This window comes from Erythrolamprus reginae, chromosome 6, assembly GCF_031021105.1.
Source record: "Erythrolamprus reginae isolate rEryReg1 chromosome 6, rEryReg1.hap1, whole genome shotgun sequence".
Lineage (NCBI taxonomy): Eukaryota > Metazoa > Chordata > Lepidosauria > Squamata > Dipsadidae > Erythrolamprus > Erythrolamprus reginae.
Genome location: NC_091955.1, coordinates 31,667,779 through 31,695,349, shown reverse-complemented (window position 1 = coordinate 31,695,349; position 27,571 = coordinate 31,667,779). Strand labels below are relative to the sequence as shown.

The following is a 27,571-nucleotide window of genomic DNA, read 5'->3' as shown; positions in this document are numbered from 1 at the left end:
ATTTAATTGTATTAAAATGTACTTTTTGGAGGAGTATTTTAATCTATCTCGCTGGATTTCTATATTCCTTTGAATGTTTTTATTTTTGGTCAGGTCATTCTATTTTGCCTTTTCTCTGTCCAAGTATCCAGAAATCAGATTCATATTTGCTTGCCGTATAGAGCAGTGTTTCCCAATCTTGCCTATGTTAAATCTCACCAATTGTCTATGAGATTGAGTCCCCTCCAGCTAAAATCTACATAGTTTGTATGCCTGATTCATTCAAGAACATATTTTGTTATTAAATGTATCAATTATGGTAATTTTTATCAGTACAACAATACTGTGGAAAATATTTTTCTCAAATAGCTGTAAAATGAGTGAGTATTATTTCCTATTTTAAAAGTAATCTTTTGCTGTCTTAAAAGCAGTCTTCTGAGTGCTAATCAAATATATTTTAAATAATGGGCGTGAAGAGGCAAAGTATTACATTTTATTTTAGATGGGTACAATGTACTGGTAGGCTTGTAACTATACTGACCTGCTACAGTATGTCATAAAAATAGACATAATCAAACCAAGTTAATACTTGGGTGGAAAACCTCCAGAAGATACCAAAGTTATAGAATAGACTGCAAAATCAAATATATATACTGCACTAAAGAAATGATAAACTGTTTGTGTTTTGTTATCGAAATGTCTATATTAATATGTCTGTAAAGTCATCAAGGTTGGGCTTAAAAAGACTTGTCTTTATTTATCATCTACCCAGAAAGGGGATGAAAGTAAGCTGAAGGAATACAAAGGAAAGTGCAGGAAAAAAAGTGCTGGTAGAAATCTGTACTTTTCATAGAGTTATTTCCCCATGGCAGCCATTTTACAAGAGGAGCTACCATGTGTTCTAAAATCCTGAATGTTCATCTTCAACAGACTTCTTAACCTTTCAGCAGTAAATGTCATAGAGTTCAAGTACAGAATCTACATTGTTTAAAATGCCTCGCCTAATTACCTGTGAAAAAAAATCCATAGAGACTCTCACATTGTCTTATTTCATCTAATAGTATGTAATGCAATGAAGTCATCTTAGATGTATGAAGAGTTTGACAAAGATAAGGTCATAAGCATGACATCAATTTACTGATGTAATCCCAGGGAGATTGTTGATTTTCAACAATAAATGAATCATCCCTTTCAGGGAAAAAACTGGTGGGTCACAAGCAATAGATTGTTTGGAAGGGTAGAACCTAAATATCAATAAGTTTTAAAGGTCAGTAATTAATAAACCCAATAATAAGGCTATTTCTATCAATGGTTTTATTATTGTAATGTGCTGTACATGGGGCTACTCTTGAAAAGCATTCAGAGATTACAACTAGTCCAGAATGCAGCCACCCAAGCTATTGTGGGTGAACCTAGGTACACTTGGTCTCCAGATGCAATTCAAGGTGTTGGTTATCACCTATAAAGTCCTACATGGCTCAGGGCCAGACTATCTTCAGGACCGCCTCCTGCTGCACAGCTCCCAATGACCGTTAAGGGCCCACAGGGTTGGTCTTCTCCAGATCCCATCAGCTAAGCAGTGTGGGCCCCAGGGGAAGGCCTTCTCTGTGGTGGCACCGGTTCTTTGGAACCAGTTACCTCCTGAGATCTGTACTGCCACAAATCTACTGGCCTTCCAGAAAGCCTTAAAGACCTGGCTCTGCCGGCAAGCTTGGGGCCATTGAGCAGATGTCAAGGTCATCGAGTCCTTGGAGATGGGCGGCATGTAAATCCAATAAATAAATAAATAAATAAATATAATGAGACATCTTTTAGATCTGGTCACAAAGGATATGAATGTTTTTTAAAAAGGGGTTTTAAATTGTTCTTTTAAACTGTTTTTACATGTCTTTACTGTAAGCCGCCCAGAGTCCTCTGGGGGTTGTACAACATATAAATTAAATAATAAATAAAATAAAATAAATAAACGTTTTAAAATTAGTCAAATCTATTACACAAATAAAAAGCTGTGTCTGGGTTTGTATATAGTATGTTTATTACAAATATGTGAAAATATGTAGTGTGTGTGTATGCACATAGATATTTTATATATGCCCAGCACATCACATTCACCATAAATCAGCTAAGGTCAATCCAGTTCATCCTTTATTAAATGCTTCCTGAATCAGCTTTTGTTCCAGGCTGGAGTCTATGTTGCCATCTGTAACATTGGTGACTTTCATAATACACGTCATCAGGTCACAGACATGAGTCAATTTGCATGGGAAACTTACATAATTTATCTCAGGAAAGAAGAAATTGGCATGCATGTTCAATCCATCTGTCCCCCTCTTTTTGAAAAATAAATGTATCTATATTCTTGGATGTGTGAAAAATTAAAATAAAGAGAGTCAAAAACGCAAGGTAGCTTAATCATATAATACAAGTACTGTACTACTTAACATATGAGAATAAAGTTCTGACTCCCATTTACTGCAAAGTGCTAGTTCATTGTTTTCACAGAGCTATTCTTAATTCTTCTTGCTTTGTGGCTGCTACCATGGAAACAAGAAAACATGAAAATCACTATTTTAATTACTCTGAAGTTGGGTTCAGTGCCATCATTGGGTTGAAATTTAATTCAGTGCAACTTGTCTGAAGTGAAGCCAAATGGAAACCTCTTCTTCTTAATAGACTTACAATTGCTTTAGTACTTTTTGCAGGCTATTTTATAGAAGTGACATTATCACAGGAAAACCCAGAATTTATTTCTATACTTGGACTTCTATCACAGCAGAACTAAGCAAGAATTGTGTGGTGATGCTTATAAGCAAGGAATCTGTCTAATAAAATATCTTAAGAGCATAAAATCATGACATGAAAGGGTAAGTTCTAAAAGAAACCAAATGTTCATCCCCAAAACCAAGGTAATAAATTGTTTTCATCCATTTAAAACCTTATTGAACCAAATAAGGGCTCTATGGTGTTTATATTCAAATGGGGTTTAATAGCAATATCTCTTTCAGTGTTTTTATATATGTTCAGTATGTTCTTTCACTTCTGGACCTTGGCCACATTTAGCTGTGTGAGCTCCAAGTCTCTGAATTCTGAATAATGGCTCAATAGTAATACTGGTGAAAAAGATGCCAGGATAGGATAGAGTTTGCATATAGAAATGCACTTTCCAGAGCACTGCACATCCTCAGCTGGACAACCAAATTATTTCCTTTGCCTTGCTTTAGAAATTAGCCTTCATTTGTCTAGGCTAACATTCTCTTGATTCCCTCTCAAGTTTCCAAAATGTGAAGAAGGCAATAACTTTTCTTGCATATATTGCAATAAGGAAAATGGAATATATCCCACATGCCCATTATTTTTACAATTTTTACAAACAATGGGCACGCAGGTACAAGCACACAATATATATGCATGTGTTTATATGTGTGTTGCGTGTATGTATGTGTGGGCGCGTGTAAATATCTAGATGCACTGTGTGTGTGTGCGCGCGGCACGTGTTTATTTATTTAGTTAGTTAGTTATGAATGGTATATCTAGTTGCACCAATGACAAATTCCTTGTGTGTCCAATCACACTTGGCCAATAAAGAATTCTCTTCTATTCTATTCTAGTTTGCAAATTGCATTTTAAAAGGCAAACAGTCTTGATTTTTAAAAAAAATTATAACCTTGTTTCAAAAACACAAAATTTGAATGCAGACTAAACTCATTCTGGACTCTACATGGGCAGGATGTAGCTTGATGCATGGAGAATTCTCTCAGCATATTATCTAAGGAAGTGAATAAGGTCATCTGTAGGCTATCTGTAGGATATTTGTAAGCTGGTTCCTCAGTCTTGGTTCGTTTGGGTGGCAGGAGAAAAGGATATCCTGCAACCAAGAGATTATTGACACTTGCTTATGAGAGAGGAAGGTGTGGTTTTGAAAGAGGCCATGATGCAATAGTGCATCTCCTTCATAATAGGTCTCTAGGTCCCTCCATTTAGACAACATCATTCAATCTCTAACTTTCTCCTTTTGTCTTGGACAGTGACCATACTGAGCTTCATAGATGGAATACATTGTTTGGACCCATCAATCAGGGTTCAGGCCTGAGCATGAGAACAAGATTGCATTGTTCACTGTAGTAAATGACCTTTTTTATGAGTGCCTGTGGGGCAAACACTCTTTAGCAGATTGTACCAGTCAATGATAGTAGAAGAAAGATCTGTTTCCCTATAGACTAATGCAAAAGTCCATATTCTCTGCTCTGCTTTCTACATGAAGCTGTTGAGAAAGGTCATCTGGCAGTTTCTGATTTTTAATATTAGGTTTGCCAATGATGCCCAGCTTTATATCACAACCCCAGCTATACTGAGGATGCAGTTGAAGTTCAATCAAGGTTAAGAAGACCAAGTTGGAATTGAACCCAAGCAAGACAGAATTGTTCTTTGCATATTGGGGTTCTCTTTCAGGCCCAGTGATTATTTTGGACAGGGAGGAACAAATCCATGACTTGGGAGTCTTTTTGGATTCAAACTAAAGCAATAGATAGGACCTATGGACAGGACTCATTGCAGTTCCAATTGCAGATTTTTCTGAGATAAAAGGTCTTTGTGACAGTGACTCCTACTCATCACCATACATCTAGATTAATGCATTGCAGTCTACCATATTTTTCAGAATACAAGACGTATTCTAGGTGCATCGTATACTCTAAATACAGCTTTTACTACAGCTATGGGTGTATCTTATACTCTGAATACAGCTTTTACTAAGCTTTTTTCAGTCCTAACAAGGTGCTAACAGTGAATCTTCCTAGCTAAGTGATTTTCCCTTTGCCTGCTTTTTTCATTGCTGCTCCCTCCAACAATCAGCTGTGTGATCTTCTGCCTTTTTTCATCCCTAATGAGGTGCTAATGAGTGAAGTGATCTTGATCTTCCATTTGCCTGCGTTCTCATTGTTTTTCTCTCTGAAGAGAGAGAGAGAAGTGAAGTGTTTTAGAAACTTTTTTTATCCCCAACCAGAGGATTAAAAGCAGGCACTCACACTCAAAACCAGCAGACTAATGTGCTAAAGCTGACCAGACTAAGGACTGGCCAGAATTGTTAGGCAGAATTATTTTCCCATTTTCCTCCCCCAAAACTAAGATGCGTCTTATACTCCGAAAAATACAGCATGTTAGTCTGCCTTTAAAAATTATTGAGAAGCTTCTTGTTTATTTTGGCATAGAAGGTCAAGGAAATCTACACATGCTAGATACCATACCGTCTAACAGCCTAGATTACTAGTTCATTCAGTTCAGCATTTGTATTCCAATCCTTGGTGCATCATGTGGGGCAAACTAGCTTTACATCAATTAGCTAGCACCATTTGGATTGCTGGCTCTTTCAGACTCCTCTGCCAATCTTGCCTCACCTTCGCCTCCTCTTGCAATGCCTTGTGTCCGTCCAGATCCAGCGGTGATTTCCTCTCTCTATACAAGTGAATGCAGCTAGGTTTTTCCCACCACAGTGGTACCCATTTATCTACTCACAATACTGCATGCTTTCAAACTGCTGGGAGGGCAGGAGCTAGGGATCAGGTGAGGAATGCTCACAGAGTCAGACTTGAACTGCAGATCATTTCCGCCCGACACTTCCAGCATCATTAAGCCACTGCCCCATATTCCCTCAAGAAGGTTCAAATGGATACTGGATACAGAATACAGTGCCCTGGATGCTCACTGGCAGTTGTCGCTGTGAGTATGTGACCTCCTATATTTTGAGCCTTGTTAGCTTCTGGGTGCAATCAAAAGCGCTATTGGAAACTTGTAAAACTTTTTATGGCTTCAAACCAAGCTACCTACAGAACAACCTTCTTCCATAGAAGTTGGCCTGACCATTGGCAGCTGATTGTTCTCCAGTTTCAGGAGTCCAAGGCTTCAGTGTTCAGAATTGTTTCATGGTGGTGGTGTTAAACCTTGAAATAGTCTCTTCCTGGAGGATAGGTCTGTTCCTATGTTGATCACTTTCTAGGAGATAAAAACCAAGGTATTCCAGGTTGGCATTGCCTGTTTTATGGTTTTTATAGTTTAGTATTTTCCCCATTTTTATTTTACAGTATCTCTAAGCCATCAAGAGTCTGTTGAATTGCAATGGGGCAAACACTGGATAGTTCAAATCAATTAATTTCTCCCTCATTCCCATTTGATTCAAAAAATTCCTAGAATCCGAAAAAGTCCTTTCATTTTTCACAATATGGAAGATACAACACAAAAAGAGAAAAATGAAATTTCATGCATTTCATTCTTAAACTGAAACAATAGTTCTTTGATGACAGCCTAATCTGCAAAAAAACTGATTTTTTCCCCTCATTTTATATATGCTCACTGGCTGAAGGGGCTGGATACTGTGTTTCCCCCAAAATACAACCTACTCAAAAAGTAAGTCCTAGCCATTATAAGCCTTACCCCCTTCAAAGTAAGCCCTAATTAAGACCTCGTCCACAGATAAAAATTAAGCTAGGGTGGGAATGGAGAGGTGGAGCTTCCCTACTACTTACTGGAAAAGGTGCAAAAAAGGACAGCTGTCAGCCTTGATAGCTTCAAGGCAGGATTAGTCAGATTCATGGATGCCAAGTGTATCGGTGGTTATTGAAACGGATGTCCATATGCTGCCTTTATGTTGACTGAGGCAGGCAGGATTCCCTTGAGTACCATTTGTTGGGGGTCAAGGGAAAGGGAGGATTTTGCCTTCTCTTTCTACTCAAGATCCCCATGTACAATTGGTGGGCCACTGTGTGACACAGAATGCTGGACTCGATGGGCTTTGGCCTGATTCAGCATGGCTCTTCTTATGTTCTTATGTTCTTACCTTCAGACAGTTGCAGCTATGCCTCAACACATCTTGGGCCATTTCTTCTGCTGCCCACAAGGTTTTCTGAAGGCCTCTTTAGCGGATAACACAGCTCTGTATCAATCCGGAGGTCTGTTATCAGCTCAGAGGCCTTCAGGAAAGCCTTGCTGGCCATGCCAGATGAAGAATTTCCCGAAGGCCTCTGATAGTGAAAAGGAGGCTGAAAGTAATGCATGCAAGTGAGGTGAGTCAGTGGATGATACCTGGTGCCTTTTTGGTAGCAAAATAATGAGTGAGTGAGTGAGTGAGTGAGTGAGTGAGGGAGGGAGGGAGTGAATAAATAAATAAATACATAAATAAATAAGATAGGTAGTGATGGGCGAACCCAACGGTGTTCGGGTTCGGCAAGTTCGGATGAACTTTAGGCAAAATTTGGCTGAACCCAAACGGGGAATCCCACCAAGAGATTCCGGGGGAAGAACTTTGATGTCACATTGCTAAGGACGCCAAGGTGATCACTTCCTGCATTCCATGGAATCCAGGAAGTGATCAGCTTGGCGTCCATAGCAACCTGCCGGTGATGTCAAAGCTCCGCCCCCGGAATCTCTTCGTGGGAGGGATTCCCCAGCTCCTTCAAAGGGAGGTCTTCACAGAAAAATAAACATTGTTATTTTTACAAAAAAGGATGCCGCAGCGGCGCTGCAAGCAAAGGGCGGTCCTTTCACGTAAAAATAAACATGCTTATTATTCCTTGGTGTCCTTAGCAACCTGCTGGTGACGTCAAAGCTCCAAACGCCAACCGCGACCCCGAACTTTGCCCGAAGTTTAAAAAAAAATTGTGTTCGTGTTCAGCGTACCGAACACCGCAAAATTCGGTACGACCCAAATTGTGCGAGTTCGGTTCGCCCATCACTAAAGATAGGGTCTTATTATGGGGAAAACACGGTAGTATTTTCTTATTCTGCAGGGCAGAAAGAAGGAAATACAGGTAAATCCTAGTTTACGAACATCCCCTTTGAAGTTACGGTATGTGATAAGTGCCCCCTAGCAAGTATGAACAAATCCTGAAATTATTAGTATTGCAGCACTACAGCACTTGTTCTGCCTGTGGAGACTTCTTTTTTGCTTCAGTCTTTTATTTATTTATTTATTTATTACTTAGATTTGTATGCCGCCCCTCTCCGAAGACTCGGGGGCGGCTCACAACATGTAGAAACAAATCATAAGCAATCAGACAAATTTAAAATATTTAAATATTTAAAAAACCCCATATGCTAACAGACACACACACAGACATACCATGGTGCATTCACAGAGAACAGAGGCCTAACATACCATGAGATCATGTGAAGTCATTAGCACGAGATCTCGGGCTACTGATCTCGCACTTTAGGCCTCTATGCTCTATGAATTGAGGCCTGGAGGTTTACAAATGGATGGAAAGCTTCAGTCTTTCAGTCTCCATTTGACATTTCCTTGCTGAAGCCTGCAGCTGTATGGTTTGGTAGCCCTTTGCAAAAAGCCTTTGTCAGCAACAGCAGAGCTTGGGAGGGAAGGACTTATCCCTCCAAAACTCTGTTCCTACTGGCAAAGGCTTTTTGAAAAGGACTACCAAAGCCTAAGAAGATGGCAATCCTCAAAAGGAGGCCCGGAGAACCACATGCAACCTTCCAGGCCTCCTTTCTTGCCAGAGATGTTCTTGATGAGGCCTCTGGTGATGAAAAAGAAACATAGAGAAACATAGAAGACTGACGGCAGAAAAAGACCTCATGGTCCATCTAGACTGCCCTTATACTATTTCCTGTATTTCATCTTAGGATGGATATATGTTTATCCCAGGCATGTTTAAATTCAGTTACTGTGGATTTATCTACCACGTCTGCTGGAAGTTTGTTCCAAGGATCTACTACTCTTTCACCAGCCTCCTTTTTTGTCATCAAAGGCCTCGTCAAGCTCTTTGCTGATGAGAAAGGAAGAAGCAGGCTGGAGAAGTGACAGGTTTTCATAAGGTAAGTTTACGGGTCTGGCCGGATGGGGAAAACAATTGTGGGGACCTCAGAAAAGGGATTATCTGTGGGTTGGGGGAATGCCTTGAGTGGCCTTCCCCACCAGAGATACCTCATATGCACTTAATGAACTGCATGCGTAGGCAAAAGCAGAGTAATCTCATTCAAGGTATGAGATTCACTCCCATAAATCCTTGGGTTACGAACGGAATGGGCAGATTCCATTACATTCGTAACTTGAGGGACTCCCTGTAAGGGGCATCAACTTATATATTCCTAACACTCTGAAGTTATGAATGTCCTGCAGTAACAGATGGTTTGCTCTAAGATGTTGCAAATGGGATGTGTGAAGCTTTGGTGTCACTATCATTTCTGTAGTCTTTCATGACAGTGATTGTTTCAGAGTCTGTGGCTATGCTCTGGGATTTGCAACAAATTGACAACCGTGCCCCCCTCACCCCTTTGTGGAAAAGCTGGCAAGATTGAAGCTGTAAAGATAGGAAAATAAAGGAGTGGATGGATTTCTTGTCACTATGTAGTCCAGTGATGGTGAACCTATGGCACAGGTGCCATAGGTGGCACATGGAGCCATATCTGCCATCTGGCCAGCTGTTTTTCGGTTTGCACGAAGAATCTGGGAGGGCATTTTCAGTTTCAGTTTCCAGAGGGTCTTTGGGAGTATGGGGGAGGGTGTTTTTGTCCGCTCCAGGAGCTTGAGGAGGGTAAAAAATAGGCCTACCGGGCCCACCAGAAGTTGGGGAATAGGCTGTTTCTGGCCCCCAGAGGGCCTCCAGGGGGGGGGGAGGCTATTTTCACCCTTTCCAGGTATTGAATTATGGGTGTGGGCACTCGTGCAGCACGATAGTGTGTTTTCATACACTTTTTGCACCCAAGGGAAAAAAGGTTCGCCATCACTGATGTAGACTATAAAGTAGATGTGTAGTCTGGGCTTGGGCAAGTTACAGCCTTCTAAATGAGGACAGCATGCTGGTTAGGATGCTTTTCCTCTCAAACAGCATTTCCTGTCAAAATCAGTCCAGTCTAGGGTAACTGGGACTCCCAAGTTCTATCTTTGCAGAAGTCAAGGGTTGCTTCCTGGCAAAGCCCATGCTTTTAGGATGTTACTCTAACTTCCTTGAGGCTCCCAGGAAGCAACATGGAGGTCAATATATTGGGAGGGCTGATTTTGGGGCTGAGGTAAAACTAGCCATGCTAAACTAGCTTAACAGGGCAGCATATTTCCCATGCAAAAGTCAAGGTGAGAGTCATTTGAATGAGGCCAGATGCAGACTGAAGACAATGCAGTTTAATGTAGAAGTCAGCCAGTGCTCACCCCCAAGGGCATTCCAAACTGATTAAAGCAAGTCCTTTGTTTCTTCAAACATTAGGCTGCCTGTAACCATTTACAACATTGGCTCTGAAGTAATATTTTAGTCATGAAGACACTGTGAAACAGATGATTTCAATCCGTCTGCTTATAATGCCTTTCATATGCCGACGGGTTTAAAATTGAAATAGACATGTTTAAAATGCCAGATGTTTTTAGAATTTTTAGCAACTGACATACAGAAATCTCTTCTGGCAACATTTCAGATGACCTATGTATCTTAGTTTCTTCCATGATTCCATTTATGGAGAAATTGATTCCATCCTCTGTTAGACCCTTGCATGGGTCAATTTGTTATAATTTTGGACATGTTGAAAAGTTAGTTTTAGTGTATTCCATGTCAGTCCAATGTATAGTTTATAGTAATTATAACACATCTTCTGAGGTAAATAATCAAAATGATGGCAAATGTAACCATGCTTAAGATCTGCTTTTGCTGAAGCTTTTAAAAAGGCATTCAAAGTTCAGTGTGGTTAAATTGGAATAAATCCACTTTCTGACTGCAGTAGCATATATTGTTTGTTGCCAGAAAAAAAAGTAAATCCTCCCCCAAATCTGTTTACTCAAACATTGTTATAGAATATGGATTGTGCTTAGGTTTAAAATTATATTAGTGTGTAAAAAGATTTTACTCAAGCACTTGCACACATTTTATACTGAGAATAGATTAATCATTGTTACTGCGAAATAAGGAAAAATAGACTGTAATCACTTTGCTTTTCTGTATTGTTTTAAATCTATTGACTATAAACAGTGGTATATAAATATAGCAATTATTACAATAAATCAATTTGAAACAATATAGCATCTAAACAGTTCATTTTATACACTGCTCAAAAAAATAAAGGGAATAGTTAAACAACACAATATAACTCCAAGTAAATCAAACTTCTGAAATCAAACTGTCCACTTAGGAAGGAACACTGATTGACAATCAATTTCACATGCTGTTGTGCACATTCAACTTTGTACACAACAAAATATTCAATGCAAATATTTCATTCATTCAGATCTAGGGTGTGTTATTTGAGTGTTCCCTTTATTTTTTTGAGCAGTACTGTATATTAAATTTATTGAGCTATAAATGTTTAATAATAGTTTGTTATATAAGCTGTTTAATATAGTTCAATCCACGTTATTATGCTATAAATATACTGCTAAGTAAATAACTGTGGTTGTTTGAACACAATGTGCTGGTTCCAAAGTTGTGTGGTTCAGCACCTCGTAGACCTCATTCACTTGTGGTGATTTGTGCCCCTGAAAAGATGATAGTGGGATAGTGACCAAAATTACAGCTCCATCCTGGGATGGAGCACTGGAGAATATTTTTTAAGTCCTGGATGATTTTTTTTTAATTATTTATCTACACAATTTAGGATTAGCTATGATAATTACTTTATAATTCCTTTTAATCTGAAAACCATTTAGAGCAGTGTTTTTCAACTGGTGTGCCGCGGCACACTGGTGTGCCGCGAGACATCATCAGGTGTGCCGTGAAGCTCAGCTTCTGAGACCGGAAACCCAGCTGGAGCTTCCCAGTGGAGGCGGCAATTTCGGGCCCGGCGGGAGGGCAATGGCAGCAGGAACGGGAGGCTGCCGGCTGCAGCGGCCCCGGGCACCGTTCCCTGTAGGCTGGGCACGCCTGCGCCAGAGCACCCCAAAATGCCCCCCGTGCACCCTTTTCCAGGGGCGCGCAGGGAGCCGCGGCCACCCGCCCGCCTGCCCAATTTCCCTCCACGCGGCTGGGGACGCGGATCCATCGCCCTCGCTAGCCCGATCTCCCTCCACCCGGCTGGGGAGGTGGTTTCGCCGCCCCCGCCAGCCCGATTTCCCTCCGGCGGCTGGGGACACGGATCCATCGCCCTCGCCAGCCCGATTTCCCTCCACCCGGCTGGGGAGGTGGTTTCGCCGCCCCCGCCAGCCTGATTTCCCACCGGCGGCTGGGGACGCGGATCCATTGCCCTCGCCAGCCCGATTTCCCTCCGCCCAGCTGGGGAGGTGGCGCCAGCCCGATTTCCCTCCAGTGGCTGGGGACGCAGATCTACCGCCCTCGCCAGCCTGATCTCCCTCCGTGTGGGAGGGGGTGAGGAACCGACGACCGGGGGCTGTCCGTCCGTGTTGGGTGGTGCAGGGAAGGCACAGGCAGCCCCAGGGGAGAATAAGGGAGGGAGAGAAAGGAAAGAGAGAGAAAGGGAGGGAGAGAAAATTGAATGAAGGAGGGAGAGAAAGAAAGAGTAAGAGGTAGAAAGGATAGAGAAAAAGGAAGAGAAAGGGAGGGGGAGAAAGAAAAGAGGGAGGAAGGGGGGAGAGAAAGAAGATATGAAGGAGGGAGAAAAAGAAAGAGATAGAAAGGAAAGAGGGAGAGGAAGGAATGAGAGAGAAAGGGAGGGAGAGAAAGGGAATGAAAGAGGGAAAGGGGGTGAGAGATAGAAAGGATAGACAGAAAGGAAGAGAAAGGAAAGAGAGAAAGGGAGGGAGAGGAAGGAAAGAGAGAGAAAGGGAGGGAGAGAAAATTGAATGAAGGAGGGAGAGAAAGAAAGAGTAAGAGGTAGAAAGGATAGAGAAAAAGGAAGAGAAAGGGAGGGGGAGAAAGGAAAGAGGGAGGAAGGGGGGAGAGAAAGAAGATATGAAGGAGGGAGAAAAAGAAAGAGATAGAAAGGAAAGAGGGAAAGGAATGAGAGAGAAAGGGAATGAAAGAGGGAGAAGGGGTGAGAGATAGAAAGGATAGACAGAAAGGGAGAGAAAGGAAAGAGAGAAAGGGAGGGAGAGGAAGGAAAGAGAGATGAGAGAGGAAGGAGGAGACAGAAAGAGAGGAAGGAAGGAAGAGAGAAAGAAAGAGGGATGGAGAGAAAGGAAGGAAGAGAGAGAAAGAGGGAGGGAGAGAGAAATAGAGCGAAAGGGAGGAAGATAGATTTTTTTGTCCAAACTTTTTTAGCCCCCCCCCCCCTCAATGTTCCCCAGGATTTTGAAAATATGAAAAATGTGCCGCGGCTCCAAAAAGGTTGGGAAACACTGATTTAGAGGGACCTTTTTCAATTCACAACTAAAAGGACTATGGTGGCTTGATGTAAATAGTAGAATAAGTGAGAAAGATCTTGGCAGACTGAGCAAAGAGATACTGCCACCAAATTGTCAGATAAGAGTGAATATAGCCCATGGCTGGATAGTGACTGAGGCAAGTGGCTCAGAAGAGACCCTCCCTCAAACAATATTTATTTTATTTATTTCAAACAATAAAGGAGCAGAAGGAGAATTGTACTTTCAGATTTGCAAATATCTGTCAATGTATCATTACAATAAAATAGAGTTAGCTCATCTGGTTATCTGCTTTACCCCATGAGGCTAATACCAATCTTGCAAGTCTGAAACATTCTCTTCCTGTTCTATCTCTGAAGAAACAGCCCAATTCATTCTTTATAAGTACTTGTACATGCCAGAAACCAGAAGAGCAGCTGGTGATGGCATGTTTGCCCACAGAGAGGGCTCTGCGTGCCTCTTCTAGAATGTGTGCCATAGGATCGCCATCACGGCTATAAAGGATGACACCGAGATTACTATTACTGATCTGAAAGAGGCAATGTGAGGCAGAGGGGCCTGCATTGAGAGTGCTAATCCATAGTGTGGCCAAGAGTGGAGCATAACTGAATGGCTGATAACAATGTCTCCGAGTCTTCGGATAGGAGCAGCATACAAATCTAATAAATAAATAAAATGACCATTTATGTAACAAGATATTGCTCAAAACTCTTTTACCACTATTTTAAATTGTACATTGTTATGCTCATATTTCTCTTATTTAATCTAGTTTGCACTACAGATTATGCTCTGCCTTGACTCTTTCATGTATTGAGTATCAGATAAGTTGTGCATTAAAAAAAAATGAACATGGTATGCTTAAATGTGCAGGCAGACCATTAATGGATATTCATTCTTCTGAAATATACCCTTTAATGGAAAAGTGTTAGTTGCAGATGTACATACCAGCCTCCACTATCAGAAAAATGTGCTGCATATTTTTCTCTCTCCATTTTAACTTCTTTATAATAATCATAATCTTTTATGGATACCAAAATAAAGCACCACATTATGATTTATTTCATTGTAATGCCAAAGTGACAAGTTATTTAATTTATTTTGGAAGTATGCCAATTTTTGCCCCAACAGTGAAAGTCTTACAATAATGCCACTATTGTGCTAATATTATGCTAAAACTGTTTTTCCTCTTCTCTGCTTCTGTCACTTTAGATGGGTTTAGGACATGAAGAAGGATTTGGAGCCCAATGTTTAAAATGTAAAGATAAATGTGAAGGATTTGAACTACACTTTTGGAGGTAAAATGATATATAGAAATATGAAGGGAGGGAGAGGGGGGCATGCAACATAAATACAGACACACAGATATACTTTAAAACCTACAGTTTAATATTTTTCCACTAGGTGGGAGTATAACACTTGTTAACAAAAAAAAGTCCCTATGAATAAGGAAAAAAACAGAATTATCCATTTAGGAAAATTCCTAACATACCAGTTGAGGAATTTAAATTACTGCTATGTGTCCAATGATGTAAAAGTGCCTTAACTCTGCATAATTGTGATCATTAAATTTCTTTTAGGATAAGTTGTCCAATTTAGTATTCCAAGACCATATATGGCCTTAAACTGTACTTCGGTGCTTTCAGATTTGGGAATCTTGGTTGCTGCTCACATCATAAAAGGAAGGGTGTGACTAAAACCTTTATATTCTTGAGCAATTTCAGAAATCTGGGGAGATTTGTGTTGAACATAAGAGACTCCAAATTTCTGTTAATAATAAAAACATAAAAATGTAACTGCTGGATTAGATTGATTACAGTGATCAAGCAGAACTATGTGGAGTGACCACAAGCAGAAAGCAGAGGCAGATCTATATTCCACTGTTGCATGCCCATCACAATTGAAAGGGATGCTGTTCCCAAATTAATGATAACAATTTAATCTCAGAATCAGTAGTTTTGAATATTTTGTTTCCTCTTTGTCTTGGAAGGTACTGACCTAAATTAAAATGAATATCAACACAGTTCATTTTAAATTTTGTTGAAATGTAACCATGACTTTCCTAATGGTTTGGTTTTAAATTGGGAAACAGTGTATATACTCTTTTTATTTAAATATAATTTAGAAGGGAAACCTATAGTTTAAAAATTGTAAATTGAGACAAAAATCAATTAAATATGAAAACTAAAGATAGAGAAAATACAATGGAATGGTAGTTTTAAATTATAGAACAACAAACATCAAATGCTGTTTCATTCTTGCAAATGTATAACTTTATTTATTTAACAGGTTTATATAACCAAAATAATAAAATCCAGTTTAACATCCTGATCCCTTTCTTTTTGCTATTTATTAACAACAAAACATTTTTTAAAAAAAACCCTCATGCTACATCCCATGAGGTAATTTGAATGCTACTTAAAAGTCCTTCTCAAGACTCATTAGATACTCATGGCATAGAAGAAATATCTGTAATTCAGGGTTAAACTATGGAGTCCTGGATGCTCTCTGAGCTTGGTTGTTTTCTTACAGACATTTCATTATCTAACTAGATAAAATCTTCAGTACTAGAATTAAAATAAATTGGAATTCTGCTGGGCTGAATAAATTATACAAGACCAGTTCTATTTCCATGTATCTATGTTGCCTAAATTATGTTTCTCTTTTGAACGTAGAAAAATATGTCGAAATTGTAAGTGTGGACAAGAGGAACATGATATTCTCACCAGTAATGAAGATGACCGCAAAGTGGGGAAGCTCTTTGAGGATACAAAGTATACAACTCTAATTGCAAAGCTGAAATCAGATGGTATCCCTATGTATAAGCGTAATGTAATGATACTGACTAATCCCGTGACAGCCAAGAAGAATGTGTCCATCAATACAGTAACTTATGAATGGGCACCTCCTGTTCAGAATCAAACTTTGGTGAGATATCAGCTTATGATCATAAATACTCATATGTTTGTGAGGAATAATTATCCTTTCTACTTAGGGGGAGTTGGGAGTAGACAAGCAAGTCAGGAATAGTCTCTTGTGGTGGGCAGCAAGTATATATAAGGAACGTAATATGAAAATGACATAATTGCCTCAGCTATAATTTATATGATTGAATATGCAGATAAGTGGAATTTAGTTTCCTGGTTTTCCTGTGCAAGTTCCTCTCTAAGCAGCCGAAAGCAATTGGTTTGCAGCATGGACGTAAGAAAAATAATGGTGTTTGAATGAGACTAAGAAGGAAGGGGATGTGAATTTATGTTCATAGTTAGGAGCAAGTATTACATTGGAGGCATCCCAGCCACTTTAGATGATTTATGAATCCCTCAAATGAACCATTTTAAAATGACATCCTGAAATGGGACACCACCCTGGGAAAAAAACCTCATGAACCTATGTCATCACTTAGAGGCTGAGCACTTAAGTATGCACATTTCTGTTACTGTATATGGTCAGACTAAATTCAGTATTGTCAACCAAAAGAAAAAGCGCCCTTTGGTTTATTAAACTATTATTCTAGATGAGGTAGTTGGATAGCCTTGTTGGGTATTTTCTTTTTTCCTTTTAGTGCTTCAACCCGAAGTTTATATAATGTCATGATGGGTGATCTAAAACAGAAGCACTTGTAAACCTTAAAGGGCTAGGTTTTAGGGATTATTTAAGAAACTGTGAAGGTACTTGTCAGATTTGTTATATTTTGCCATTAAGAAAAATAATCCTTTTTCTGTTGGAAGAAAATAATCCTTCTGTTGTCAGGAGACCGACAGCAAATCATAGTTAGGATAAAAACTAACTAATAGCTAAAAGTATTCAGTACCGCTGTGTGGCAATGGAGGAAAGCCACCCTTTTATCAATTTAAATCTAAATTCTGGCTCCTTGTTCCAGGTGACTCAGGAGTTCCATCTCCCCCATGCACACCTTGCTCTCCGTTTCCCCTGAAGATAAGCAATTTCTACAGAGCACTCCTAATATCCTTCCCTTTTTTGTTTAGAAAGCTGGAATCCCATGGACCATTAATTCTAGCCCTCTCTCCTCACTCTTTAGGCGAGGCACTATATGCAGATGCTTCCAAAGGAGAAACAGCCTGTGGCTGGCTCGGAAGGGGCTCAGTACCGCAAGAAACAGTTGGCCAAGCAGCTGCCTGCTCATGATCAGGACCCTTCCAAATGCCATGAGCTGACACCTAATGAGGTGAAGCAGATGGAGCAGTTTGTGAAGAAATACAAGACCGAAGCACTGGGCGTGGGTGATGTCAAACTTCCCAGTGAAGTGGAAGGAAAAGCCAGGGAGAAGGATATGCTGAGTAATGGCGAGAAGGGAACCTCCACTACCGTAGGAGCCATGGAAGACAAACAGGCTGGTCAGAAAGGAACTCAATATGTAAGTGGGTGATGCATGAGTACGTGAGTAGCAGATCAAAGAAAATAAATTTTTATTGTATTTTTTATTTTATTTATTTATTTATTTATTTATTTTCTTTATTTAGCAGATCAAAGAAAATAAATTATTTGGAGGTTTATTGTCTCATAATGTGCTTTCCGTATTTTCAGCTTAATGTATGATAACTTTGCCTCTTTAAAAAAAAGAAATGAGAGGTTTTGCTTGGATAAAATCTTATCCCTTTAGATGCTATTATTTCAAAGGGGTTTTCTACAAACTAAAATTGCTAGAACAAAAATAAAAGCCTATGTATGGCAACCAGGATTGGCGATTACTGATGGGAGAGGGAGTCATAGAATCTGACAACTTCTACTGCTGGTTAGACTTTAATGGAAAAATTACCTTAGAGATCATCTAGGCTAGCCCCATGCTCAGGGTAAGAATCTTTCTTTTAACAAGTAACTGAGATGTACTAGTGCAGGATTTGCTTAAATATCTTTAGGGGCAGTCACCATATATTAGACAGCTACAATAAAAAAAATATTTCCAAATCTGAGCCAAAATATCCACTTCATAATTAGAATATCTTCTGGGCAGCAACAGAAAGCAATTCAACCATGCAGAACTCTTATAATAATATCAATATAACATACCCAACTGGAGATCTGCATAGAGATCAATATTTTGCCATTACTTCCCCATGTGCTGTATTATTTCTTTTTGAATGTTTTTCAAGAGGAAAACTAATAACCCTGCAGGAAAACAAATCTCCCCTAGAGGTGGAGAGAGGAAACTAACCATTGAATGGGAACCAACAAAAGAAAGCCAATCTTATTTCCTCTTTTCCCACTTAATTTAAAAAGAAGGTGCTTTGGTTCCATTTTAAAATAGAATTTACAACTTCCTCATTGTTTCTTTCAATGAATCAGGAAAACAGATACAGTAGAAAGCCAATGTGCTATACAAATCCCCCCCTCTCTGTTTATCAATGCTCATCGGGAGATTTTCTGGCTAAGGTGGGGGAAAATATGATGAAACTTTGGTAACCTGAGATTGAAACACTCTTTCTCTTTCTCCAGAGTGGCCATAAAAAGCAGATTTCAAATATCTGTTTCCTAACTTAAATATGTTATCCTTTTCTGAAATCCAAACTGAATGCTCTACTTAGTTAAAGTCATGAATGAATGACACACTCAGGGACAGAAATAACTATTTAACTGTAGCCTTTTAAATTATTTGGGGTTATCAATCTGATGCATGTGGCACCAGTTTATTTATTGACACCTTCTTTGGATGCCCTCCAAAACTTCCTATGCCATCTTTTTAAATGACACTGGTATGTTGCCTCCAAGCATCTTTATCTTTATTTTCAAGAATGCTTTAGGATCCGATATATGGTAAATGTCATAATACTTCTTAAAAAATAACAAAGGCAAATGATTGTAGCCTAGTGTAATGCTCCTCAGCCTTGGCAACTTTAAGATATGTGAACTTCAACTCCTAGAATTCTCCAGCCAGCAAAGGTTGAGAAACACTAGTCTTAGGGCCTTTGTTTGAAAGTGTGCTCAACTTTAGGTGACAATAAGAAGTTTCCTGGAAGGCTGTGTACATCCTCAACTGTTTCAGAGACTTGTGCCCATCATATACTTCCATAATTTCTCAAAGGTAGAAAATTCATGAAAAATATAAATTTACAGTCCATATTATGTAAAAGTGATTGGGTTCTAACTTTTCTTTGCAACCATACGAGGAAATATATTTCAGTAATATTCTTGTTTGTTACTGGTAAATATTTTCTAATGTCTGAGATCAAACTGTTACAAAACCTATAAACCTCAGGCTGATTTACAAATTTTTTAAAAAAGATTTGTTCAAATAAAATACAAGCTAGAGCATAGATTAAAAAGAATATTGGAGATTACATGTATTGCTTCTAGGGCATTCAGAAATATTGCCCCTGCTACTAGTTCTCTGTACACTAGAACTCACATAACTCTGAGATATATCAGTTGTCTTTCTCACATTTTTCATTAATCTAATCTGATAAATATAATAAATATAATAAATATAATCTGCAAAAGGGGAATGATAGGGAGTTAATCCACACATATTCCTAATATAATTTATGATTGGTCTGCTAGAGATTGGAATTTAGATCACAAGAGTAGCATAGAATTTCCATCCCATGCTAAATCATGAACTATTCAGTAGCTGAAGGTTCATCACATTACCAGACATTCACCTTTAAGGCCGATTGAGACTAGCAAATTTTCCAATCTCTTACATAAACATAAGCCAAAATACCCAGTTGTTCAAGAAGAAAAACCAGGAGTCAACCTCAACATAGAGTATAAAGACTCTTAACAGTCACTATGATTGGTGAGAAAATAAAAAAATAATTCTGGGGGAGGGGGGGAACCAGTCACTATGAAGGACAGACAATCAGAAAAGTACATCCATGAATACTTAGTAGCAGCCAGAAAACACGATGAAAACTCATTAATTTTACAATACATGAACAATCTCAAGCATAATTTCAACTGGAAAAGAGATTCTAGACCAAACTAAATCTAGAAACACTAGGGAATTCTGGAAGCTTGGTCCTCAGACAAATCAGCCATCAACAGGCACATGGAGATAAATCACATTTATACATCATTCAAACGAGATTAAAGAGTCTAACACACACACACCCCACACTAAAAAGGAGAAAAAAGCACCAGTAATTAACACCCAGATAGGCAGAGATTTACACTAGGATTAATACAAAGCAAAAAAACAGTAAACAATATCCTAATCCAGAAACTATCAACATAGACAAACAATCAAGCAGTAAACAATAACCTAATCAAAGAACTGCCAAGGAGAAAAGAACTCCCTACTAACTCGGACAGAGCAAGCTATTGTACTGTACCAAACCTCATTCTTTTCTAGTACAAAAAATGTTACTTTGCCAGTTAATGAAACATTTGCAAAAAAACAACCTATCTCAAAGAACACCAAGGACTCCATAGTTTATTTAATTGTTACTGTATCTATTTTAGCATCTTTTCCCTTTCATGTTTTGCTTGTTGTACTGACCTTTTGTGCTTTTAATGTACTTGCTGCCCAAAGCTGTTCTGAATGAGTTGCCTAATAAATAAATCATTCATACATACATACATACATACATGCATGCATGCATGCATACATACATACTTACATGCATACATACATATTAGTTCAGTTCCCCAGTTAAGCAGACTCCAGTATGATTTTTGTGATTTCTTTGCAGTTCTGTTTCCGGTGCAATCAAAATATGAAAGAAGGTGACCCAGCTGTGTACGCTGAGAGGGCTGGATATGACAAACTCTGGCATCCTGCTTGCTTTGTCTGCTGCACCTGCAGTGAACTCCTGGTAGATATGATCTATTTCTGGAAAAATGGAAAACTTTATTGTGGCCGACACTACTGTGACAGTGAAAAACCTCGCTGTGCTGGATGTGATGAGGTGAGCAAGAGTCTTCCTGGTTGTTCTTTAGTACCTAGAAGCACTAATGACTGATGAGGCAAGAATCCCTTTTGCCCAATTTTCTGTCTGCCAAGATTGGCCACCAATGCCAAGCACTTGTAAAGATATACAGTACTCTGGTCAGAATCTGAGTGTGATGGATCTGCTTAGCAATTCTAGCTCTTAATCTTGTCAATTTTTTTATACAAAAAGAAAAAAAGTTAAAGATCTCCATACAACTTTGAATTTCAGTAGCAAATAATTTTATTTAACTCCTGAAATAATTTCATTTGTTGACCTTAGCTGCCATTTGTGCATTTCGGTTTCTGAATTCAGAGGCATTATTTTGGTACTACCAGTCAGTACTGAATAAAGTAGAAGATGAGGCATAGAAGCCCTCATACAGAAGCTTGGATTCACCTGAATTTTGAATAATGGGGAATGAACTATTTTGCGTAGGAAACACTTTAGGAACATTCTTGATAGAATAGTCCACATGGATGAGGCCAATGCTCATTTTATTGCAGCATTTTTCCTTTCACATTGATTAGAGAACACTGGCCAGTTGTTCCATTGGAAGTGATATTTATCAGCAGATAAAGCCCTTCATATATCTAGTCTCCATGAATTTATCTCCTCCCTTTCGAAAGACATCCAAATTAATGGCTATTATCATGTCTTCTGGTAATGAATTCCACAGGTTAATTATGCACTTTGTGAAAATGTGCTTTTTTTATTTAAACTTTCCATTCAGCTTAACTGAAAAAGTCTAGTCTTGCAGTTTGAAGAAAACTATCTTCTCTGTACTTTATATTATTTTATACATCTCAATCAGGTACTGTTCAGTCAGCCCCCCAAAATTCCAAATAGTCAAATCAATTTCTCATAAAAATTTGTTTAAACCCTAATAGTGTTGATAGTCTTCTTCTGCATTTTGCCATCTCTATTATGTCCTTTTTTAAAATGTGGGAACCAGAAATTGCATGGTATTTCAGATGCAAATATCCAATAACTTTCTTTATTGCCATTACAACATTCTCATTTTTATTTTTGCCTGCTTTTCCATTGGATCCTAGTATGGAATTATATTTTCCCCACATTGCTGTATTTTGAGTTGACATTTTTCTTGAAATATCCCAAGAATATTTTTCCTGTTGGTTCTGAGTGAGAAGTTATGGGTTTTGCCCTAATGTGCATAATGTTTGAGCTTATCTAATAATTTTTCAACACGTCTTATTATAACCTAATGGTTTAAACCGATTTTATAAAAAGTTAACTACGAATTCTTATCATTTTACCCAAAATAAAAGTAAATATTTTTCTAAGACTGTTTACTTAGATGTATTAGACTTCATAGATAAATTCCAGAACCATGATGCATTCATTTTGAACAGTGGCCTTAAAAAGCCCCTGGATTTCTTTTCTGAGCTTATCTCAATATAATATAATACTATCTTTAATTGAGATGTGTGCTTCTCTCTTACATTTGTTACATACTATTTGCCATGTAGATGGTATGGGTGATAAATTAATTATCTAAGCATACTAGTTCAGTGAGAATTCAATTCTGTAAAATCAATTCAATGCATTGGTAGCACATGACAATTCAATTGCCAAGGAACAATTCCCAGAAATATTTAGCATTAACTACAGTTACATTTTTGTACAGCTCTATAAAAATAATTTTTTATTGAAATGAGGAGGGTAGCTGTTCTTAATTTTCATTATTTTTTTAAAAAAAAGAAATCCTAGAACGTTTTATGTAATAATAATAATAATAATAATAATAATAATAATAATAAATAATTAGATTTGTATGCCGCCCCTCTACGAGATAATCCTATCTATTAAATAGATAATCCTATCTATTAAATGGATATTGCCCCCGAAGGACCATACCAACTGTTCATCCTTGGTTTGGGTGGGGGTTACCCCTCAGAACAAGTCTGCAGTTTGGGAGTCCTCCTAGATTCTTGTCTGAGATTGGATTAACCTCTGTAGCTAGGGGGACCTTTGCACAGATTCTCCTAGTGCATCAATTGTGATCCTACCTGGACCGGGAGGCTCTTATTACCTCACAGCTTGACTACTGCAATGTACTCTACATGGAGCTACCCCAGAAAAGCATTTGGAGAATTCAACTAGTCCAGAAAGCAACCACGTGAACTATTGTGGGTGCACCTACATACACCTACATCACACCAACTCTTCATGAGCTGCACTGGCTCCCAGTCAGTCTACAGACACAATTTAAGGTGTTGGTCATTACCTATAAAGCCCTACATGGCTTAGGACCAGACTATCTTTGGGACCGCCTCTTACCCTATACCTCCCAGAGATCAATAAGGGCCCACGGGGCTGGCCTTCTTTGGGTCTCATCAACCAACAATGCCAGCTGGCGGGGCTGCAGGGAAGGGCCTTCTGTGTGGCGGCTCCAGCTCTCTGGAACCAGCTGCCCCTGGAAATCCATATCCTCCCCACCCTGCTGGCTTTCCGCAAAGCTGTAAAGACCTGGCTTTTCCAGCAGGCCTGGGGCTGTTGACCGAATGAGATACCATCTAGATCTGGCCATGAGAGATATTGAGAGATAACATATGTAAGGCTTTTACTAGGGTTTTGTAATTATTTTTTAAATTGTTCTTTTAAATATTTTATTTGTTGTAAGGTGCCCAGAGTCCTTGAGGAGTTGGGCAGCATATAAATTAGATTAATAAATAAATAATAAATAGAACAAACTAATACCACACCAAGGAAAAATGTTCATGTGCTATGGTAGAAGAAAGCAATTGTGCAACTAGATTAATATGAACCTGTTAACTTTGTCTTTCCTGTAGCTTATTTTCAACAATGAGTACACACAAGCTGAAAGTCAAAACTGGCATCTGAAGCATTTCTGCTGCTTTGATTGTGACTGTGTCTTGGCTGGAGAAATCTACGTCATGGTTAATGAAAAGCCCATCTGCAAACCCTGTTATGTGAAGAATCATGCTGTGGTAAGGAAGTCTAGCTTTGTCTGGGATATATAACTACTGTGTAAAGTTACATACTTAAGTGGACTTTCAAAAATCTTGTTTCACGAGTAGCTCCTTGAAAGACAGTTCTCTAGATAATGTAGACAGAAAAAAAAGAGACAATACAATCTTACATTGTAAATCTTTATGGTATACTGCAAGTAACATAATACAATAATGCAGTATGTAATAACTTCTAGCTATGTCCCAATCTTCCTTTTTATATTTTTGAGAAAGTGATGGTTCTTGTAAATGTTATCAGGGCCCTTTTTATTCGGGATTTGGAATGGGAATTCTAGGCAAGAAGCATAAATTGCACTGATCACCCTAATGGTTTGTCTATATCAGGTTGTTTGATATAGGAGGGTTCTTCTTCTGGTCCTTTTGATAGCCTTGAGTATCGTCACTCATGTTAACCTCCACGACTGCTTGCAACTGTTGAGAGTAGCAAGGTTTGAGAATCAAAGGCACTCTTTTAAAACATTTCAATTCCTTCCATTCAACTCTATACGAAGATGTTGGATAAATTCATATTTCAATTCAGTTTACAGGTCTTCTCTAATTATACATCATCATTCTAGATTAGGTAAGAATTCAGTGGAAATGCTGGCATAGTGCCCAAAGACTGTAAGGGTGTGGATGAGAAAAAAAGAGACTTATTCCTGCAGAATACATGATTTGACTAGAGTACATGCTCTAATGTCAGCAATATGATTATTAATTTATATCTGTCCTTGTAGGGTGTTCTGAGCACAACTTTGAAATCAGGAGGGCTATGGGCCAGTAGAAAGGCATGTGTTTTGCACTTGGATAGTCTCAATTTCAATTTCAGTTTCTAGTTATAGTTGGAAAAAGTCCTGCCTGAAATTGGCAAATAATGATGATTTTGGACCTTCAGTCTGACACAGCATGAGTTGTTGCATAGTAGTTAAGGGACTGGTCTAGGATCAGGAAACTGGATCCTAAGATGGCCTTCAGTTTGATATTATGGTATAGGTCTGGATGTTTATGTGAAGTTGGTGGGGAAAAAAATCTTTAAAAAAAGAATTTTTAGCTCTGCCTATTGTTCGCTTACAGAATTCTTGTACTATAAAATAAGTTGGAGGCAAAGAGATCAAAATTAATACAGACTACGGGAATGAAAATTTGAAAAGGGAAGTAACCATTCTAACCTCAACATTATTATATTCCTCAAAGACTTCAGGAAAGAGCCAGTCATGAATAACTTTCCTACATACATATCTTCATGGAAGGGGCCAATTTCATCTCCATGAGCAACCTGTTCCTGCAGAAAATTTATGGCATAGCATACCTTCATATATTATATGCAAGTTCTGCTTAGAGTGAATACTGTAGTCTCAAAAATAATTGGATCCCAGGCTATAAAGGGCTTTAAAGATTGTATCCAGCACCTTGAATTGGCTGGTTGGATGATTTTCCTTGGATTTTCCATTATATGAAGGGGGTATCGTTGCAAGGGGAAAGAATCCATATGCTAAAAATGCATGTGCATTACAAGTAATAAGATTATTGGCATTTTTGTGTCATAATTCTAGAAAAGTTGACTAATTTCAACTAGTCGGTTATGTTGTGTTGAATATTCTGGTCTTCGTTACCTTCTAAACTTTGATAGAAATGAATGTGATTTCATTTACTCACCAGATCTGCCAAGGCTGCCACAATGCTATTGATCCTGAAGTTCAACGTGTGAGTTACAACAACTTCAACTGGCATGCTACCACAGAGTGCTTTCTGTGCTCCTGTTGCAGCAAGTGTCTGATTGGCCAGAAGTTCATGCCAGTAGAAGGAATGGTTTTCTGCTCAGTGGAATGCAAGAAAAAGATGATGTCCTAATGGGAAGGAAACCAAACTGGGAACCAAGTTTTGCCTTATTTCAAATTCCTCTCCATGTCTACTGCATTGGGGGATTATTTTTAACAAAATCAAAAGTATTAAATGGCAGAATCCAAAGATTTTTATATTATTAAGTTGATTGCTTATGATTTAAATTCTTAGGCACTTCTCAGTGCCCCTGGTTTCTTGTTGCAGGATGTTTCTCAAGATACGGACTTCAATGTATCCATACATTTAAAAAATGTCCTATAGAGAGATATGGTACCTCAGGCCATTAAATTGGACTGCATTTTCCATTATGAATAGTTGTTGGACATGAGAGTGAATCCTAATGAGAGATGTGATGAGATATTGTGGAATCCCACAATATCTGGAAGACCATTGGCTTTGTATCTTGTCCTATAGTCCTCAGATTTTTCTTCTATATTTGACATTATACAGATTCTTCAGTTACAAAATATTGATTGGATATGTTGTAAACCTTATGCCTTATACTGACATTTTCAAACCTAATGCATTCAAATGTGCTTTGTAAAAATCCCCACATTTACCAGTTAATAAAATACACCAATAGTGTCTCTCTAGCGTGAGTCTCATACTGAATTGTACTCTTTAAGACTCCATGAATATATGCACACATAAACCAAACAAAGGGCCAAAGTCCTACATTTCTAGAGATGTCCCTGGATTTGATCTGCAAATACAGACTACAAGTTTTTGTTTTGGGGTTTTTTGGCATGTGCCTGTCAGCCAAGAACAAACCTTGGGAACTTTTAAGAAATATGCATTTCTTGCCCAGAATTCCCAAGCCCACATGGGGAATTTTGGGAATAGCTGTAATATATTCTAAGACATTCAAATCTAATGCAGAAAAATTAAACAATCCTGTACTTATTTTTGATGAATTCACCAGAAATTAAAGTGAGTAAACCAAGAAGTTACCTTACTTCATATCTGCTCAGCCAGAGTCTCATTTGACATTCTTTTGAGCAGTGGAAGCTTAATGATAACTTGGAATGTACTGAAAATGAACTGAATAGCTGAGCTTCAGGTTGTTTAAAAAAAAACAAAAAACCCTCAGGTTTAGTATCATGGTAGAATAGGTTCATTCATGTGAAATCCTGTAGAATAACTGTCAGTTTGTATAGGAAATATGACTCGGTTTGATCTCTGGGCTAACTCAGAACTATGTACCAAGCTTTGGTTTTGTGTGATGTGATAAGTGGCATGTTAAATGTAAGAAGATACAAACTAAAGGCTGATGTGGAAACGGGTAGAAGGTGGGCTTTGTAAACCTTACAAATTTATATAACTCAGCTTTTCTAACTAGTTACTGTATGCATATAAGTAATGCTCACAAATAAAAATAAATTGCGGGAATTAAATTTCCCTAGCTATGTGTTTTACTTTCTGTCTTGGCCACTGTAATGAGCTTACTATTCCAGCAGAGGGAGATGTGTTCAAAAGTTTTTAAAAAGCTTGTTAAACAAGTTAGAATTTATACTTTACTTTAATGTTTAAAAAAACGCACCAGCCCTTTTCCTTTTTCATAATTCTAGACCCTTAATAATAGTTTCCCGAATAAGTTCTCCCATAGACTCATAACCTATCTGTTGAAGTTT

At 38.5% G+C, this 27,571-nt stretch overlaps 1 protein-coding gene across 2 annotated transcripts in view; it reads left to right on the top strand.

Moving 5' to 3' along the window:
• TES (testin LIM domain protein) overlaps nucleotides 1-27,334 on the top strand; it is a 29,655-nt gene extending 2,321 nt beyond the window's left edge. The window contains exons 1-7 of one of the 2 annotated variants that reach the window (XM_070755481.1): nucleotides 8,736-8,799; nucleotides 14,429-14,514; nucleotides 15,892-16,144; nucleotides 17,259-17,594; nucleotides 20,869-21,084; nucleotides 23,919-24,077; nucleotides 25,758-27,334. In XM_070755481.1, coding sequence (XP_070611582.1) covers nucleotides 14,429-14,514; nucleotides 15,892-16,144; nucleotides 17,259-17,594; nucleotides 20,869-21,084; nucleotides 23,919-24,077; nucleotides 25,758-25,949 — 1,242 coding nt within the window. In that variant the 5' untranslated portion in view covers nucleotides 8,736-8,799 and the 3' untranslated portion in view covers nucleotides 25,950-27,334. Of the gene's footprint in view, nucleotides 1-8,735; nucleotides 8,800-14,428; nucleotides 14,515-15,891; nucleotides 16,145-17,258; nucleotides 17,595-20,868; nucleotides 21,085-23,918; nucleotides 24,078-25,757 lie in introns of those variants that run through there. The other variant, XM_070755480.1, reaches the window with a different exon arrangement.
• Nucleotides 27,335-27,571: the final 237 nt, after the last annotated feature.